The sequence below is a fragment of the Emydura macquarii genome, unplaced genomic scaffold, assembly GCF_026122565.2.
Source record: "Emydura macquarii macquarii isolate MOO-44397 ecotype Brisbane River unplaced genomic scaffold, CSIRO-AGI_Emac_v2 contig_1348, whole genome shotgun sequence".
Taxonomy (NCBI): domain Eukaryota; kingdom Metazoa; phylum Chordata; order Testudines; family Chelidae; genus Emydura; species Emydura macquarii.
In genome coordinates, this window is record NW_027131485.1 from 20,468,569 (window position 1) to 20,488,710 (window position 20,142).

At 48.1% G+C, this 20,142-nt stretch overlaps 1 protein-coding gene and 1 long non-coding RNA gene across 5 annotated transcripts in view; one reads left to right on the top strand and one right to left on the bottom strand.

Moving 5' to 3' along the window:
* Window positions 1-20,142, top strand: part of LOC137155213 (uncharacterized) — a 72,106-nt gene that overhangs the window by 46,117 nt on the left and 5,847 nt on the right. The window lies entirely within an intron of this gene.
* Window positions 1-20,142, bottom strand: part of MRTFB (myocardin related transcription factor B) — a 174,972-nt gene that overhangs the window by 8,342 nt on the left and 146,488 nt on the right. For 3 of the 4 annotated variants that reach the window (XM_067551349.1, XM_067551348.1, XM_067551347.1), the window contains exons 10-13: window positions 18,364-19,371; window positions 16,664-16,819; window positions 14,818-14,967; window positions 1,459-1,596 (exon numbers count right to left, since the gene is read on the bottom strand). In XM_067551349.1, coding sequence (XP_067407450.1) covers window positions 1,459-1,596; window positions 14,818-14,967; window positions 16,664-16,819; window positions 18,364-19,371 — 1,452 coding nt within the window. Of the gene's footprint in view, window positions 1-1,458; window positions 1,597-14,240; window positions 14,324-14,817; window positions 14,968-16,663; window positions 16,820-18,363; window positions 19,372-20,142 lie in introns of those variants that run through there. The other variant, XM_067551350.1, reaches the window with a different exon arrangement.

A 20,142-nucleotide genomic window follows, 5' to 3' on the forward strand; every position in this document is an offset into this window, starting at 1 on the left:
TTTGCCTCAATAACATTAGCTGGGATTACAGCTCTAGATTTAAAAAAAAAATGACTTTAGGCTCACAAATAAAAGTATGGAGTTAATGCCATGCTTTTAAATAATAATTTGAATATCAGTAAATGGTGGTTGTCAGTTATGTCACTGAGTGGGTCAGCATAAAGCAATCAGGAAAATGCTGAAAGGCAAGGAGAAATATTTTTTTTTAAATAGTATAAGTAATGTTGATGTTTTTAAAACAACTATGCTTAATAGCTTTTTAAACAGTGGTTTCTTCTGCCACATAAGCACCTGTCAAGACTAGTGAGGGGGGCAGTGGGTATACGTTTTTGTTTTTCAAAAAAGAGTACTAAAGGAATTATTACAATGAAATACAAACAAAGCAGATGAGCATCTTGCCTTGCAAATGACTTGAAGTCTCCTCACTGCCAACATGAATGGTGTCATGGTGATACTTTAAGGCCCAGCCTCCAATATTCCTCATAAAAGTACTGACAACACTCATTAAAATGAGAGATTCTTTTTGAGTGGTCCTGCTAATATACAGCAAAACCTCAGAATTACGAATTGACTGGTCAACCACACACCTCATTTGGAACCGGAAGTACGCAATCAGGCAGCAGCAGAGAGAGAGAGGAAAAAAAAGCAAATACAGTACAGTACTACGTTAAACATAAACTACTAAAAAAATAAGGGGGAAAGTTTAAAAAAAAAGATTTGACAAGGTAAGGAAACTTTCTGTGCTTTTTTCATTTAAATTAAGAAGATTAAAAGCAACATTTTTCTTCTGCATAGTAAAGTTTCAAAGTTTTATTAAGTCAATTTTCAGTTGTAAACTTTTGAAAAAACACCCATAACATTTTGTTCGGAGTTACGAACATTTCAGAGTTATGAACAACCTCCATTCCCGAGGTGTGTTTAACTCTGAGGTTCTACTGTTCTTTTTAAATGTTGTTGAATAATTTTACACAGAAATAAAAACAATGGAAAATTAATCAATCTTAAACTTGTCAAATACAACTTAGCTATTTTCAAGATATTAATGGTCAGACAAACTCTAAAGAGCTGAAGACATGCAATGTTATGTGAAGGGTAATGTTAGATTAGTAATAAGGTGTCAGATTTGACAGGTCTGATTTAATTTAAGAGTGGACTGAGATTCTCATTGTCACAATATTAATGATTTCCAGTATATTTCTAATATACTGGCAAGCAACCAATATTTTGTAGATTTGCATTAATTTTATCAAAAGGATAAATTCAGTTAACAGAATCATGAAAAAACAGCTCTTGGAGTGAAGATCACTATATATATCCAAATATCAATAAGGATATGTTAAAACAATGAAGTGCATGCAGGAAAATCCTGGCTGGCACTCAGAGACCACTTACACTAATAATTCTACGTAAAAAAGAAAAAAAAATTATCTGATAGTTATTTTCTCTTATCTAGCCTACCTCTCGCTGACATGCCTGCATGTTCCGGGTCTGTTTTATGGCCTCTTCATAACGCGGAGGGTCTTTTGTCTTGGTTACTGGATTGCCGAATAAAGAGTGTTGTATGATATACGGTTGGGACTGAGATGGTGAGCCTGGCTGTGTGAAACAATGATAACAATGAAAAACAAATGCACCATATTGGTACAGTTAACTATTCTTAAGGGAATCAGTTATATAAATATTGGATGTATTTATTATAAAGAAAAGTTCTCTATTCAAGTGATTGCTCATATCCATTCCAGTATAGATGAGTGCGCGCCTCGTGCACGAGTCCCTGGAACCTTTTTTGGGACCGTAGGGCTGGCTTCGGCGCCCCCTGGAGTGCCGCGCTCATGCCGCGGTACATAGGGCGCTGCCGACCCTGCGGGCCCTCAGTTCCTTCTTTCTGCCTGTGATGATACTGGAACGTTAGCCCCTTGCTTCGCTTGAGCAAGTAGCAATCTCTATTTCTATAGTTCTGTGTTGTTTTTGCAAGTTAATAGTTGTTGAGTAGTTGTTAGTTAGAATAGTACATTAGTAGATAGCCCTTAGGGGCTCACTTGGAGTCATGCATGGCTCCACAGGATTCAAATCCAGTGCCGCCTGCTCCAAGGCTTTCCCAGTCAGCGACCCGCATGACTGTTGCCTCCAGTGCCTGGGAGAAGAATATCGGAAAGACCGATGTAAGATTTGCAAGGCCTTCAAGCCACGGATGAGAAAGGAGCGGGACGCCCGACTGAAGGCTATGGCAATGGAGTCCGTGCTCCGGCTGGTCTCTGAGCCTTCAAGATCCCCAACGGCACCGAGAGTCTCCACGGTGAGGAGCGGCCCGTCCGCACCGAAGACAAAGAAAAAGCAGCCTGAGACCGTGATTATGGATTCCCCCTGCAACCGGTACAGCAGGGGTGACACAGGAGATGCCCCAGCCACGTGCCGTCGACCCCATCCCGGCACCGGCATCTCCACGCAGGGAGCCTCCCCTGACCCCACGGGGTGTGGGAGTGCCTCTGCAGGGGCCGTCGACGCCCGAGGCATTTGCAGCGGCACGCACCCTGATGGGCATGCCATTGCCTCCGTCCCCCCCAGGCCGAGGATCCTGGGACCAGCGTCTCGGGGCAAGCCCATGCTGGGTTGCCCCAGTGGGTGGAGGAGACAGGAGTCAATGTCTCCCCCCAGACGGTCGAGGAGGGTGGAGAGTGAGAGCTCCCCTCCTAGCTCCGACCAAGAGTCGTCAAGCACCTCCACACCGCGGGCGGTCTCAAGAACCCAGGCGGAGCTGCGACAGTTCTGCCTCACGCGGTGGTCAGTTGTCAGGATCCTGGCACCGCTTGCCTTCCCGCCATTCATGGACCCTGGTGCCCACGCAGATGGGAGAGGCTCGGCGCCACTCCCAATCACCAGTGCGCAGTCCGGTATGATCGCAATACCGCCACTCCTGGCACGGTTCCCACTCATCCGGGGAAGGTAACACACGGCACCGGTCACGACCATCGACCCCGGTGCCACGGCAACAGGCACCGAGACATGAACACCGCTCTCGGTCCCCGGTGCATAGCCTGGCGCGCATCCCGGTGGCCAAGAAGTTCCAGCTCCCTCGGCACAGGTCCAGATCCCCATGCTGTAGCCCGGCGCAAGCCCCGCACATCTCACCATGGACCCGGCACTGCTCCCGATCCCTAGCCCCAGGGACCTGGCCACTCTGAGACCCAAGCACCTGGGCCGGGAGGCCACTTCAGCGCCAGAGGACTGCCGGCACAATTATACATCTTACGGTGCAGAGAACCGCAGGCAGCAGTCCCGCTCGAGGTCGCCCACGTGGGTGCAAGCCACGGCACCGAAGGTCCCGGCGCTGGTCGAGACTGCGGCACCAGTCTCACTCACCACCTAGGGGACATAGCTGGGACAGTAACCGCTCCAGGTCCCTGACGCGCAGCCCGGCGCGGGCTCCAGCACCGAAGCTCTCGGCACCAAGCGAGCCTTCGGCACTGCGCCACCGTGACCGCTCCAGCTACTCCAGATCTCCGGCGCTACTCCAGATCTCCGGCGCTACTCCAGATCTCCGGCGCTACTCCAGTGAGTGGCGCTACTCCAGATCTCCGGCGGGCAAACGCCACCACAAGTCCACGGCACCCAGGAGGCAGTCGTCCACCTCCTCTAGCTGCTCACCCCCTCCCCAGCACCGGAGACACCACCGAGATCGCTCCACTTCTGTTAGGAGCAGATCTCCGAGAGAAAGGGGAAGGGATTGTAAGGCCAGGCGTCGCTGGTCAGACACCACTGCCCCCCAGGGAGCTGTGCAGTACCCGGCACTGGGGCCGGTACAATGGCCACAGGGGCCATGGCAATGGCCATACTGGGGACCTTGGCCTCAGCAAACCACCCAGGGCATGGGGTCAACGCCCTCTGTGGGCGCCCATCCACCGCCACCCCCACCAAGCCAGCTAGACAAGGGGCACTCTTCTGAGGAAGAGTCTGACCCCATGGAGGGCCCCTCTACGGGTCCCCTTCCACAGTCGTCCTCTTCGTCCCCTGCTGAGAAATCTAATGAGGTTCAACAAAGAAAAGTGCAGAGTCCTCCACTTAGGAAGGAAGAATCCCATGCACAGCTACAGACTGGGGACCGACGAGCTAGGCAGCAGTTCTGCAGAAAAGGACCTGGAGGTAACAGTGGATAAAAAGCTGGATATGAGTCAGCAGTGTGCCCTGGTTGTCAAGAAGGCTAATAGCATATTGGGCTGCATTAGGAGGGGCATTGCCAGCAGGTCGCGGGAAGTGATTATTCCCCTCTATTCGGCATTGGTGAGGCTGCATTTAGAATATTGCGTCCAATTTTGGGCCCCCCACTACAAAAAGGATGTGGACAAGTTGGAGAGAGTACAGCGGAGGGCAACAAAAATGATTAGGGGGCTGGAGCACAGGACTTATGAGGAGAGGCTGAGGGAACTGGGCTTGTTTAGTCTGCAAAAGAGAAGAATGAGGGGGGATTTGATAGCGGCCTTTAACTATCTGAAAGAGAGTTCTAGGGAGGATGGGGCTAGGCTGTTCTCGGTGGTGGCAGATGACTGAACAAGGAGCAACGGTCTCAAGTTACAGGGGGGGAGGTCTAGGTTGGACATTAGGAAAAAGTTTTTCACTAGGAGGGTGGTGAAGCACTGGAATGGGTTACCTAGGGAGGTGGTGGAATCTCCATCCTTAGAGGTTTTTAAGCTGAGGTTTGACAAAGCCCTGGCTGGGATGATATAGCTGAGGTTAGTCCTGCTTTGACCGGGGGGTTGGACTAGATGACCTCCTGAGGTCCCTTCCAACTCTAATATTCTATGATTCTATGAGACGACGGCCAGGGACCAGAGAACCCCCCTCCCAGATTTTAAGCATCAAAAGCTCCTAAAGAGACTAGCAGACAATCTCAAGCTAGATCTTAAGGAGCTCTCGGAAGAGGAGGACCCCCTCTTCGGAATTTCGGGATCTGCCAGGCCATCCACGGTTGCTCTCCCAGTACATGATAGGGTCCTCAAATTGGTTAGGCCCCTCTGGGAAACCCCTGCCTCGGTGGCCCCCACCTCTAAAACGGCAGAGCGCAAATATTACGTCCCTCCACAAGGATTTGAATACTTGTATAATCATCCTGCTCCGGGTACATTGGTCGTCAACGCGGCCAACCAGAGGGACAGGTAGGGGGGGCTAGGCCATCACTCCCAAATCCAAGGAGCATAAAAGACTCAACCTTTTTGGGAGGAAGGTCTATTCGATGGCGACTTTACAGCTCTACATCGCCAACTACCAGGCACTCCTTGGTCGCTATAATCTGAACCTGTGGTCTTCCCTCCAGAGGTTTGCCCAGGCATTGCCCCAGGACCTCACAACGGATTTTAACACCATAGTCCAGGAGGGTGCTACGGTGGCTGGGGCGGCTCTCCAATCGGCCAGTGATGCAACAGATGCAGCAGGAAGGGCCATGGCATCCGGCATTGTAATGAGACAGTCGGCCTGGCTGCAATCATCCGGCCTGTCAACTGAGGTTCAGCAGGCCATTCAAGATCTGCCCTTCAATGGAGCTGGCCTCTTCTCCGATAAAACGGACGACAAATTACATGCACTAAAGGACGCCAGGGCCACCCTGAAGTCTTTAGGCCTATATGTCCCTCAAGCCCCAAGGCGACAGGGCAGGCAGTGCCCCCAGAGGCAACAGCAACATCTGCCCAGACCACGCGCCCGACCCGCTCAACCCAGGAGGGGTCACGACAGGTTCCAACAGCCTAACCATCGTGACTGCCAAGGCCCTGCCGGGGGCTCCCAGCAAGGGCCCCAGAAAAACAAGCGGCCGTTTTGATGATACGCTCAAGGGTGGCACCTCCCCCTTCCCCCTGGATCTCACCTTACCTTTCTCTCACAGACTGTGGCCGTTCCTCCCTCAATGGCAGAGCATAACCTCAGATCGATGGGTGCTAAGTGTAGTACAAAGAGGTTATGCCCTGCAACTCTCGGCCTTCTCACCAGACTCTCCCCTTACCCCGTCCCTCTTCAGGGACCCCTCTCACGAGCTGCTTCTCATCCAGGAGGTACAAACACTCCTCCTCCTCAGGGCAGTGGAAGAGGTTCCTCCTTCGGAAAGGGGCAGGGGGTTCTACTCCTGGTACTTCCTTATCCCCAAGGCAAAGGGAGGTCTGAACAGGTTTATCAGGTGCCCCAAGTTCCGTATCGTCTCCTTAGCCTCCATCATTCCCGCTCTGGATCCAGGGGACTGGTACGCCGCCCTCGACCTCAAGGACGCGTATTTCCATATTTCTATCCTCCCAGGCCACAGACGGTTCCTACACTTCATCGTAGCTGGTGGCCACTACCAGTTTTCGGCCCTACCCTTTGACCTTTCCTCAGCGCCCAGGGTTTTCACAAAATGTATGGCGGTGGTGGCGGCCCACCTGCGCCTCAGAGGGGTTCAGATCTTCCCCTATGTGGACAACTGGCAGGGCTAGGGATCATGTCTGGAACAGCCTGGCCCAAACTTGCGCAACATGCACCAGGCTGGGTCTGCTCCTCAACGAGCAGAAGTCTACTTTCACACCAGTGCAGCGTATAGACTTCATCGGGGCCACCCTGGATGCTGTTCAGGCCAGAGTCTTCCTCCCGCAGCCTCGATTCCAAACCATGGCCGCCATTATCGCCAACTTGCACAAGTCCCCCAGGACGACAGCCAGGCACTGCCTTCAGCTGTTGGGACACAGGGCAGCATGTACATACGTGGTGAGGCTGGCTCGCCTCAAACTCAGGCACCTCCAAGGTTGGTTGGCCTCGGTTTACGCCCCGGCCAGACACTCGTTGAGCAGGGTGGTCATGGTCCCGGCCCAGGTACTAGCGTCCCTAAACTAGTGGACAGACCCGAGGGAGGTATTGCAAGGTGTCCCTTTTGCAGATTTGACACCCTCCATAACCCTGATCACGGACGCTTCGGATGTGGGTTGGGGGGCCCACATGAGCAGCGACCTCAGCACATAGGGGCTGTGGTCGACACAGGAGCAACGCCTCCATATCAATGTGCGAGAGCTCCGGGCAGTCCGCCTGACATGCAAAGTGTTCCTCAAGTTCCTGAGGAGCAAGGTGGTTCAGGTCCTGACGGACAATACTGCAGCTATGTTTTATATAAACAGGCAGGGGGAAGCATGCTCCTCGGCACTTTGCCAGGAGGCGATACAACTTTGGGGCCTTGCGGCAAGGCACAACTTCCACTTATCTGCCTCTCACCTCCCCAAGGTCAGGAATGATGAGGTGGATCACCTGAGCAGGTTGTTCTTATCCCGCCATGACTGGTCACTACACTGGGAGGTATTATCTTTTCTTTTCCGCAAGTGGGGCTTTCCCCAACTGGACCTCTTCGCGTCGGCCTGGAACAAGAAGTGCCCGAGGTTCTGCTCGCTCCAGGGTCGCGAGCCGGACTCCCTATCCGACGTGTTCCTCATAGAATGGATGGGGTCCCTAATGTATGCGTTTTCCCCTGTTCCACTGCTGCCCAAAGTACTCTTGAAAATCAAGAGGGACAAAGCGGACGTCATCCTGATCGCACCGGCCTGGCCGAGGCAGCAGTGGTTCAGTATGCTGCTGGACCTGTCCATAACCACACCAATACCGCTTCCGAAGCGCTACAACCTGCTCTCCCAGGACCAGGGTCGCCTGCTGCACCCGGACCTGGACTCCCTCCACCTGACAGCATGGAGGCTTTGTGGTTGACGGAGGGGGAGAGAGCCTGTTCGGCGCAAGTCCTGCTTGGAAGCAGGAAGTCGTCCACCCAGGTGGTGTACAGGGCTAAATGGAAGCGCTTCACTAGTTGGGCGGCATCCTGGGGTATCCTGCCGAGCTGTTGGCCCATACAGGTGATCCTGGAGTACCTACTCCACCTACAGAGGCAGGGCCTGGCCCTGGCCTCCCTGAGGGTACACCTGGCGGCCATCTTGGTCTTCCACCAGCCAATGGAAGGGAGGTCGCTCTTTTCGCACCCTATGTCCCTTAGGTTTCTCAAGGGGGTGGAGAGGCTATATCCACAGGTCCGCGACCCGGTGCCTTTCTGGGATCTGAACCTGGTCCTCGCCATGCTGACAGGACCCCCCTTTGAGCCCATGGCTACATGCCCGCTGCTCATCCTCTCGTGGAAGGTAGCCTTCCTGGTGGCCATTACATCGGCTAGGAGGGTCTCCGAGATAAGAGCCTTGACCTCGGAGCCCCCCCACACGGTCTTTTTCAAAGATAAAGTCCGACTGAGACCCCACCTGGCCTTCCTGCCTAAAGTGGTGTCTCAGTTCCACTATAACCAGGACATCTTCCTCCCCGTGTTCCTTCCTAAACCACACGGTTCGGAGGAGGAGTGGAGATGGCACTTGCTGGATGTGAGACAGGCCCTGTCCTACTACATTGAGCGCACGAGGCCATTCCGGAAATCAACACAACTGTTTGTGGCAGTGGCGGACCGGATGAAAGGCTCACCTGTCTCCACCCAGCGCATCTCCACCTGGATCAAAGCCTGCATCAAATCCTGCTACGAGCAGGTGAAGGTGGTGCTTCCAGGACCTGTATCTGCGCACTCGACCAGAGCCCAGGCCTCGTCGGCGGCTTTCCTGGAAGGAATGCCTCTGCAGGATATCTGCAGAGCAGCGACCTGGTCTTCGATCCATACCTTTACGTCCCACTACGCCATCGTGCAACAGGTGAGAGAGGACACAGGCGGAGCCGTGCTGAGAAGGGCTGCTCGCCAGTGACTCCTACCCACATCCAAGGTATGGCTATTTAATCACCTACACTGGAATGGATATGAGCAATCACTTGAAGAGAGAAAACAGGGTTACTTACCAGTAACTGTTGTTCTTCGAGATGTGTTGCTCATATCCATTCCAAACCCGCCCTCCATCTCCGCTGTCGGCAGAAAGAAGGGACTGAGGGCCCGCAGGGTCGGCAGCTCCCTATGTACCGCAGCATGAGCGCGGCACTCCAGGGGGCGCTGAGGCCAGCCCTACGGGAGTTACTAGGGGCAAAAAAGGTTCTGGGGACTCATGCACGAGGCGCGCACTCACCTATACTGGAATGGATATGAGCAACACATCTCGAAGAACAACAGTTACTGGTAAGTTACCCTGTTTTACTTACTGTAACTGGTGGTTCTTTGAGGGTGTGGTCCCTATCTGGATTCCATGTGTGCCATGCTCCACAACCAGAACTGTCTAGAGTAGTCTCTGTTGACCCACAAGTACGTCGTGCATCAGCAACATGGTGCATCTGAAGTCTCATGAGACTGCATGGGTCCAATGCCCCCTCAGTTCCCTCTTACCAATAGACACAGCCTGTAGCAGAGGGGTGGAATTGGAATCCAGAGAGGGACCACCCACCTCGATGAACCTCCAGTTACAGTATGTCACGTCTCTTTCTCCTTCAAATACTGGTCCTCTATGTGGATTCCATACATGGGTAGCAGTATTTAGTTTGGAGGTGGACGTGAGAGCTCAGTAGAAGTAGAGTTTGTGGGACTGTGTGGTCAACTGCCACATCTGCTGCTGCTGTTGAATGACCTATGGCGTAATAAGCAGTGAATATTTGAATGGAGAACCATGTTACTGCTTTCCAGATGTCCTGCCATGGGACATCTGCAAGGAGGGCCGATGTGGTGGATTATGCTCTTGTGGAGTGGGCAGTGATGCTTGGTGGTGGAGAGACTCGGAAAAGGGAGTAATACACTGTGATGTAGCGAGAAATCCATTTAAAGAGGTGTTGGGAAGAGAGGGCGCAGCCTCGGCAGTGTTGTGCTATAGTGAGAGTCTGGCTGAGGCTCAAAATGCAGGTGTGTTGGAGATAAAAGGCCAGTGCACGACGGATGTTGAGGGAATATAGTGTGCGCTCCCTGATGGAGATGTGTGATTTAGGGTAAAAGGCTGGGAGATGGATGACTTGATTGAGGTAGAAGGGTGAGGCCATCTTGGGGAGAAATTTGGGATGGAGTCGGAGGGAAACTTTGTACCTGTGGAACACAGTAAAGCGTGGGTCTGCCATCATGGCTGTCAGTTCGCTGACTCATTGCAGAGGTGATGGCCGCTAAAAAGATCACCTTCAGGGAGCAACGATAGATGGGTAAGGGAGCAAGTGGCCAGGGGCTTGAAGGGGGGGTTTACTGAGGGCTGAAAGGCTGAGGTTAAGTTCCCAAGGGAGAGTAGGTTTCCTGACCTAAGGGAAGGTGTTGAGGAGACTGCGAAGGAATCGAACAATGGTCGGGTGGCTGAAGTCAGAGAAGCAAGTCTATAGGTGGGAGAAAGGTGCTGAATGGAGGAGTGGGCAAGGCCTGAAAGGTGAAGATTAAGCAGATTGTCAAGGATGGTTGGAATGGACACAGTGTCTATGGAGTGATGGTGTTTGGATGCATCTCCATTTGGCTTGGTAGCATGGTGTGGTGGCCAGGCATCGGCTGGCTATGTGTGAGGACATCTTGCACAGGCATGGAACATGCATTGTCTATCCATGAGCCCCATCCATATACCAGGCCGTGAGGTGAAGAGGATCTAGATTGTGGTGGCTGATCTGACCCCGTTATTGTGTGAAGAGATTTGGGAGAGGGGCAGACAGGTTGGAGGGCAAGTTGAAAGGTGAAGATCAGTGACAATATTGGCATAACCAGTAGGGGGCTAGGTGGATGACGACTGCTCAGTCGTGTTTCATTTTGTGGTGTGCTTGTAGGAGAAGTGATATGGGTGGGGCATAGCGTAGTTCTGGTGTCCAGAAGAGAAGGCCATTCCCTTGAGAGCTTTGCCTGATGGCACCTCTGGAGTCAAAGAAGGGAAGCTTGTGGATGGTAGCTGTCATGAACATATCCTAGCGTGGTGTGCCTCATTGATGAAAGACGGAAGCTCCCACTCATGGTTACGATGAAAGGAGGTTCTGAGAGTGTCCACCAGGTGTCTCTACCCAGTAAATGGGTTGCATGAAGTATGATGTCTTCCCGTAGGCACCAGTTCCACAGACGGATTACCTCCTGACAGAGGGTTGGAGATCTATATGACCGCTGTCATGTTGTCCGAGAGAAGTTGCACATGTCTGGAGGGAATAAGAGGAAGAAGCGCTTGACAGGCATGCTGGACCATTCATAACTGTAGGATGTTGATGTACATCCTTACTTCTCTGGGGATCAGAGGCCTTTGGCCATGTATGTGAGGGCCCCAGCCGAGTGAGGTGACTCTAGTGTGAGGTGTAGGAGAGTTGAAGGGGGTGCCTGCCATGATCTTTGTGGGTTGCACCACCATGAAGGGAAGTTACCACTGATGGCAGCAGGAGGATTCATTTGTTGAGGTGGTCCATCTGTGGGTCATACACTGAACGAAGCCACTGTTGAAGGCATCACATGTGAAGGTGGGCATGTAGGGTGACAAAGGTGCATGCCGCCAAGTGTCCCAGAAGTGAAAGGCAGTGATGGAGGCATGTGTGGGGACAACTCGGTAGCCTTGTAATGAGTGAGGTGAGAGTGGTGAAGCAGTCCCTTGGAAGGAAGGCCTGTCCTGCAAGAGAGTCCAAGGGCGCTTCTATAAAGATGAGTATGAAGGTTGATTTTTCCTCGTTGATACCGATGTCCAGACCGATGTCCAGAGGAGGTTCTGTGTTGATTGGATGGTAATGAGGAGCTGTTCGCAGGATGACACCAGTGAGCGCCAGTCATCCAGGTATGGAAAAAGAATGGTCCAGGCATTGTATATAGGCCGCAACTACTGCAAAGACCTTTGTGAACAAATAGGAGGCAGTAGTGATCACAAAAGGGAGGACACGGAATTGGTAATGGGAGTGTTGCAATGTGAACTGAAGGAATTTGCAGGGGTAGGATGGATGTCCACGTGAAAGTATGTATCCTTCATATCAAGAGCCGCGAACCAGGCTGCAATGGGATGATTTGGGAAAGAGTGACTATTTGGAATGGAATTTGCAGATAAACCAGATCAATACCCATATATCCAGTAGGGGGCGAAGGCCTCCTTTTTTTTTTCTTTTTTTTTTGGTATAAGGAAATAGGGGGAGTAGGAGGTATGGACATGATAGTGGTGTGGGATCCACCATTCGATGGTACCTTTTTGGAAGAAGGTGCATGCCTCCTTCTGGAGAAGGTCTTGTGATGGGTCTGCTATGACTGCTCTGGGGTGGGTGACTGGGGGAAAGGCAAGGAACTCTATGAGGTATCCCCAGTGTATGATGTCTAATACCTGTTGATTGGTGGTAATCTTGCTCCAGTTGTGTGCAAAGAGAGCAAGATGGCCCCCAAAGACAATCGGGGAAGCCAGAGCAGGGATGGGGAGGGGTTTGTGATTCTGAGGGTAAAAGTCAAAAGGGTTGGCTGGAGAAGTGTTGTGGAAAGGTGGAGGAAATAGAGGTGGAGGCAGCAGAAAATCTATATCATTGGGAACATTGACAGCAGTAAGGCTGGTTTTGCTGGCTGCGGGGGAAAGAGGGGATATGGTTGGGAGGTGGGCCTGGTGAGGGATCGGGGTCAGAAGGAAGCCTAGTTTTGATGGTGGGTAGGAGTGGGAGTGTAGAGGCCCAAGGACCGATGCGTGGGTCAAGATACTTTTAGTGAGTGGAGATTCTCATCAGTCTTGTCACTGAAAAGTTTTTGATTGTCAAAAAGGGGGTCCTTGAGTGTGGTTTGGACCTCCTTAGGGAACTCTGACATCTGAAGCCAAGAGTCCCTAAAGAACCACCCCAGATGTCAGGGAGCATGATGCTCTATCTGCTGCATCTTCAGCTGCTTGGAGGGAGACTTTGGCCACCACTGTACCCTCCTTAATGAGGGACTTGAATTCTGCTTGTTTAGCCTCTGGAAGTAAGGTTTGCAACTCTTCTAGTTTAGAGTACTTGAAATTGTACTTTGCCAATATGGCTTGGTAGCTGGCAATGTGGAATAGTAGGCCCGCCAAAGAATAGTCTTTTCGGCCGATTAAGTTAAGCTTTTTGGCAGCTTGATCCAGGGGAGTGGTCCTAAAATGTTGTTGCTTGGTGCATTGCGTTGCTACTTACACTACAAGAGAATTGGGTGGAGGGTGTGAAAAAATAAGTTAGTGCCCTTGCCTGGAACAAAATATCGCCTCACCGCTCGTTTAGGTGTCTGGGTACATGAGGCTGGGGAGTGCTGTGTATGAGGGGCATGCTGGTTGCAGGATGTCCTGAGAGTCTTTGTACATCCTCAGCTAGAAGGTTGAGGGTCCCTGCTTTGCGACACAGGAAATTTTGGTACTGGCCCTGGTCATCTGGTGGGGAAAGGGTGGGAGGGATGAGCACTTCATCAGGTAACGATGATGCTCCAGTTGGAATCGGCAGTTCCAATGGTACCGGGGGCCTGTCTGTACCCCATGGATCTTTTTGTAGACCAATGGAGGGTCCATGTACTTGGGCGAAGGGAAGTGAAATGGAGGCTGCAGTGCTCCGCGGCCCATGAGGGTATTGGAGCCATTGCTGTGCAGGTGATGTGTATGCTGGAGTGTATCGAAGATGTTCTGGCAGCAGACTATGGGAGCACACCAGTGAAAATGTTGGACCCGGTTCTGAGGACCATTCCGAGTCTGACAGTTGGTCTGGGATGGGTGGGACCTGTGATGACATTCAACTTGTAGGCTCAACAGGTGGTATAGAAGCTCATCTGCTGGTGATGGAGGCTACACAATCCCAGGCGATCTGTGCTATGTTGGACAGCCCGCCAAGAGAAGAAGCAGTTTGGCTGATGGTGTGGAGGAGATCATCAGGTGTGTGTGTGTGGTACTGTACATTGTACTGGGTGTGAGAGGTCAGACGGACTCAGCAGGGTGGGTGGAACTGAATGTTTCGGTGGTGCCCCAGTGGCTGAGGCAGATGATGATTCTGGTCCATCCTGACAATGCTTGGACTTATGCTGCACTTTGGATTTCTTTGTTGAAGCTGCCTGGTCTGCTTGCAACTTCTCAATCGGGCTTTCACAGCTCGGGGAGATAGCACTACGCATGAAGGCGGTCCTTTTCGGGGATCCATCCTTGTGCTCATGGCTGTGCTTCTTATGAGCATGTTGGGTTTTTATTGATGCTGACCTGGCTGGTGATGGTGGTACTAGGCACTCCAGTGGGTCCATTGGTCCCACGTCTGAGTATGCACACAGATGCACTGACTTCTCCATGAGTTGCTTGCATAATCTAAGCTCTCTGGCCTCACGTGCTTGCAACGGGAAGGACTGGCAGATGGAGCAGCGGGTGACGATGTGTCTCTCACCAAGGCAATAAAGGCAGTGTTGGTATTTGTCACTCACTGAGAATGATCATGGGCATGACGCGCAGTTCTTAAACCCAGCTTCTTGGGGCATAGTCCCCCACAACTGGTAGGATTGTCATGGACAGGTAAAATGACAGTGAGGTTAACTAACTATAACTACTATTAAGAGAAACTATATACAAGAATACATTTTATTTTATTTTGCTGTGCAGATTGAAAAACAAGGTGTTCTGACTCTGGCCATATGGCGGTAAGAAGGAACTGAGGGGCAGTCGACCCACGTGGTTTGATTAAGATCTCAGATGCACCACGAAGCCTAACACACACGACTAAAAACAGTTCTGGGGCATGGCGCACATGCACACACATGTATGGAATCCACATAAAGACCAGCACTCAAAAAAGAATTTACCCTAGTTCTCAAGTCAGATAACTATATACTTAGATGTAATCACACACTGTAAGTAATCTAGCTTTTAAAACTGCATGTATTCTGTATGTGAAATATTCATATACACAGAACACTAATTCCTCATCCTTATATTTTCTTAATAAAAAATGTAGCAACAGCCTTGTGGAGAAGTGAGTTAATCTTACCTTATTGGGTCCATTTTGCACCAAGGGAACCTGGTTCTTCCCAGCATCAAGGCTATTGTTTGATGCCTTATTGATAAAAGGCTGCTGTAGTGTTGTAACAGGTGGATTTTGATAGGGAAATGCTGTATTTGATATATTAGGTGGGAAAACCTGTAAAGGAGAAATATTTTGTCAATAGCTAATGTTTTTATATTCACAAGAATTGTTAAATGGCATTATAAAAATCATTAGGGAAATTAAAAGCAATTATGCTTTCTTTCTTGTCAGCATTTGTTTTTCTTAACTTCTACTAGGAAAGTTTTTTTTTCTACAACTACACTAATTGTCTGAATTTTTCAGTGGCTCAGGCAGAAGACTCTCGAATAACTGTCAGTACTGCTGCTCCTGGAGAGAGACTGTCACTGTGATTTTGAGCCTTCACTCACCTGAAATATATAATACTGCTTCCGTCTGCCTCCAGAGTCCAGCAAATAGCTTTTGCTGATGATTATACTTATAAAAATCAAAACTGCTTTCATCTCCAATTTTCCGGAAAGCACATGACCTATCAAAGTTGTTCTGAGATGAACATGGTTTCTGGCACATGAGAATTATGCCTTCAAAAGAACTGTATTTAAAACAATTTAAAATACCATCTCCACCTAGTGGTCAACCAATAAAGCAGACTGTACTAATTTCTGGCTTGATTTAATTTCAAACTTATTCTAAGAAAAATATATTAATTCCTAGTGCATATCAATTCAAACTATACGACAGATTAGTGGCTCCTTTTGGTAAATCTGGATGATCAAAACTACATAAAGACAGTAAAGTCTATACCTTTAAAATAAAAAGTCCTTAATAGAGTAGAATCTAAAGAAAAAATGGGAATAACATTTTTCTCTTTAGTACACTAACAAATTTGCTTAATAACAAAAAAATACAACAGCTACTACTAATACAGTAGTTTTCTTTCACAATACCTGCCTTATTAATAAAGTTTAAGGCCCATCAGCCCCATTTTTTTTTTCCACATAGGGAAAATATGGTGCACAGAGAGGTTATCAGCTAGATCCAGAAAGGTTATAGACTCAACACTGCAGTCCCTAAAATTCTGGTACCTTAGTGTGTAGTGGAATCCAGAGACCCAAATTATATACCAAGTAATAAGCTTCACAAAAGTCAGCACGCTGAGCAGGGAGCTGCCTAATCTAGGCAATGGGAAATGTCGGAAAAGGGTGTGGTCTAGGGCCCGGCCCTAAAAGGATGTTGGGCACCTAAATATAGGCTGGAGGGAGGTGCTTCCTTCCACTTAGGATTCACAGCCCTGAACCCATCCGAACCTGAATCTGGACCCATTTAACCTGGAGTTAGGCACCTAACACACATCTGGCCTTTCTCAAAAAAAGAAAACCAAGAAGGAGGCATCCGTTATATGTTCTATAGCTCAGTGGTTAGAGCACTCATTGAATATGTGGCAGACCTAGGTTCAAATCCCACACACTCTGATTTGAAACCGATAGAGGTCTCTAAGGTGAGTGCCCTTACCACCAGAGTATAAAGGTACTCTGGGATAGGTCTCTCTCAATCTCTCCTGTGGAAGCTCTTTCACTTTGTATAAAATACTTAAATATTCATTGGAGCAGGGCGCGGAACCTGCGTCTTCACTGGGATCTAGAATCATTCTTTCTGGGCCAATGTATATTTAAGTATTTTAGGTATCTAGTAAACCATATTGTCTGCCTTAGAAAGGATAATGTTTCCTTTCTAAGAGCACACAGGTTACCATGTATTTAATGGTAAGAGAAGTGCCTCAAATTACAGAATACAATAATTTCACATTTATATCTCACCAGTAGTCACAAACCTTTCTGATTGGTTGGGCCTGACTGAGCACATACTGTGTGACAGTATTTTGTTTTGATGATGGACCATGCATCTGTGGTGCTGTCTGTACTAGACCAGAAGATGAAACAGGAGCAGATATTTGTGATGAAGCCTGAATTCCTGCTTGTGACTGAGCCTAAAGACAAACGAAATTTAACATTTTAGCAATCTACAATATAGTTATGGCATAATCAATAATCCTCAGTGGTATTAATTTACAATCAGTCAGGAAGTCACACTTCATTGTTTGAATATTGTTTCACTTTCAGATTTCACTGGAGCTTTACAGCGCAACATTTGAGAATGTAAAAGTAAAACAGAAGTAGATGGGCAAACACACAGTTGGATTGGGGAGAGAAGTCCCAATACACATTTTGCAAACAAGTGCACCCCAAAATAAACTATTGCATTTGAAATTGTGCTCTGATGCAGTATAGATCAGAAAATCTGAATAGGGTACTTACTGTACAGTCTGGGAAAACTCCACCAAATCCTTGAGACAGACAACAAATTAAATAGCAATAGCACATGAAATACATAGTAAAATAATTGTACACAACTGAGAAACCCTTTTCTATACACCTGACATTAAAAACTTTTCTATGATGAGGCTAATTCTCCCCCAGTGCAATCTGAGGAGTCTCTGCTTCCTAAACAAAGTGCACCATCACTGCACAACACAGAACTTTGTATTTTTTAAAAGCATGCAATATGATAGGTGACACTAAGTCAACTTTAAGGATTTTTCTTCTTAGCTTGTTGGTCTACTAAAATTGTGATGTCACTACTACAAAATCTGAATGAAAGGAGATCAAGGAGACTCCAAAGTTTCCATTCACATTTCAGTACTACAGAATGTCATGGAGATCAGTTGCACTGGAATCACTTAATTGATTTATGTTGTGGAGAATGGGATTGGTGGCAGTGGGCGGGGGGAGGAGGGGGTTGCTGGAGGGAAGGGAAGAAACGGAATAGAGCACACAGGTGATCCTTTAGGTTCAAGGTGAAGCAAAGGGCCTGGATCTGCTGCTTTACCTGAAGTTTAGGGGAGCCAGGAGCAGAGTGGCCCATGTGAAGAACAGCTATTTGCACATCCAGGAAGGCAGCAGAGGTTCCCAGCAAAGAGGAGACAGGGCTTCCCAAGCTACACTGTCTCACTTCCCAGAATTCACTGATTTAGGGAAAGCCTAAAACTGATGAAATGGAAGGTAAGTGGATGTCACAATTCATTTTATCTGAGGGATGGGGATCAGAACTGATTTTATTTATGAATGAAAAACTGATGATTTCTGTGGTGATGGGAAGTCAGAGTTTATTTACGGGGGGCAGGAAGGAATGCATACGGAAAGGGATAGAGGACCAGATACTTGTCTCTTGGGCTAGTAGGCTTAATCCTTGGGGGAGTAATTGTCAAGGAAAGTTTTCCAAGTCCTGTTCAAAAATCTTTGCTATAACGCACAAAAAGGACTCATCTAGAAAATGCCTGAGTATGGGAAAAGAATCTTACTAAATGTTGGCTCTTGATAGTCTCTACAATAAGGCAATCATGATATAAGTCAATATTTTTACAGTTATTAAGCATATAAACAGCACTTTTCTACTCTATATAAAAATGAGTAGCATTGCTCACAATCACAGTGGGTAATTTAAATTATTAAAGCTAAAGAAAACACTTCATACCTGTAGCTTTATATTGCCCACTGGCAGCTGCACGGAATTGGTTGAATTCGGTCCCTGGATAGACAGTGGGAGTAGCAATTGTGTTGTTCCATGGGTAGTTAGTAAAGCTTGAGGCTGGGCAACAACTGCGGTTTGTGGCTGCCTCTGTGAACTCATGTAGAACTGAGAGATGACATTCTGTGGTTCAGCTTTGGCCAAATGTACCTCCTGCTTGATGATAACAGCCTTTTTAGCAACTAGGTTCTGGCCACCAGTAGACATTGGCTGTCCTACAGAATGGCTGGCTATAGATACTGGTTGCCTTGCAGTAGAGCAATCAGTGAGAGTGTTTTCATCTTTGATAGCAGCATTTAATTGTTTCTGATCCAAAGTAGTTATGGAGTTAGCAGGAGACTGGGATTGCTGCTGACCCCGTTTTTCAACCTCCAGTTGCATTTTCAGTACTTCCACAAGTTTCTGTTCTTGTTCCAGTTTCCTTTTGAGCTCTTCAATCTGCTTCTCTTTTTCTTGAAGCTTGCGGTCCTTTTCTGCTGCATCAAGCTCCATGCTTGAGCCACTGGCATGACTCAGACTGTCTTCATTCACAGTCAGTCTGAGAGGTGAAGTACTTAAGAACTGGGATGGTGACATCATGGTCATCATTTCTGTGAAAGTATCTGTCATGTTAGTGTCATCTGTGCTTAGACTTGATTGTTCCGAAGGAGATGGTGAAAAGGGCAAAGGGGAGCTAATGCTTTCTGTATGTGCTAATTTGAATCCAGTTCCTGCAGATGATGTTTCTGATGGAAAGCTAGACACTGATTTATTTAATGTTGTAACAGGGAATGCCACAGTTACCTCCCCTGTATTACTGGTGACACCAGTAGAAGTGGTTATTGCAACAGCATTACTAGTACTGACACCATTGTTACTAAGATCTTGGTAGGGTTTTAGACGCTCAATAAGATCTGTTTTAGTACCAGACACTGGCAATCCCCTTAACTTCAATTCCATCTTCAGTTCAGCTACCTGAGGATAAAATAAGACTTAGTATTAAAAATAAAACAAGAAACACCACCATAATTTAAACAGCATGTTTTACTTGCATTGCATTTTGCTAAAGAATTTTCTTTTCAGCATATACACTATTCATTGCACATTGGTCTTTTTGCACTCTGGTGCAACAGAGGTTCTTCATAGCAACATGAATGTAAATACATGTCTATATGAATAAGTTACTTACAGTTTGGTGGAAAGCCAAAAAACTCATTTTAATACTATTACATTGTTGTGCAATGGACAAATATTTCAGTTAGCACTGTAAGTACACTGTATATTTCTTTAACACAAACAAGTCTCATCTGCGAAATATGAAAATACATCATCTCTTTACTTTTGGACTGAATACTTCTGAAACAAATCTACAGCATCTGACAAATGTGCACGTTTAGGTACTGAATATACAAAATTTGGCATGTTGAGTCACTTCCTTATGCCAGCATGACATAAGATTATGGGACCTATTGTATCAGAAATTTATCAAGAAGATTGGATGACTCACTGGATTAGTCACCTTTAGTTAGAAATTGATCAAATATTGCCATATGCCATCTGGGTTTCTTTTACAAGTATGAAAAGCATAAGCAGTTTAGCTATCTAACGTCTGATGGGGAGAACCTGGATTTTCCAGTCAAATAAGCATACTGATATGTTCACTGGGGGTAAATTATGGACAAAAATGGTAAGCTATAGTATGTGTTTTATGTAATGGTGTCCATCAAAATTTTGATACAAAAATAA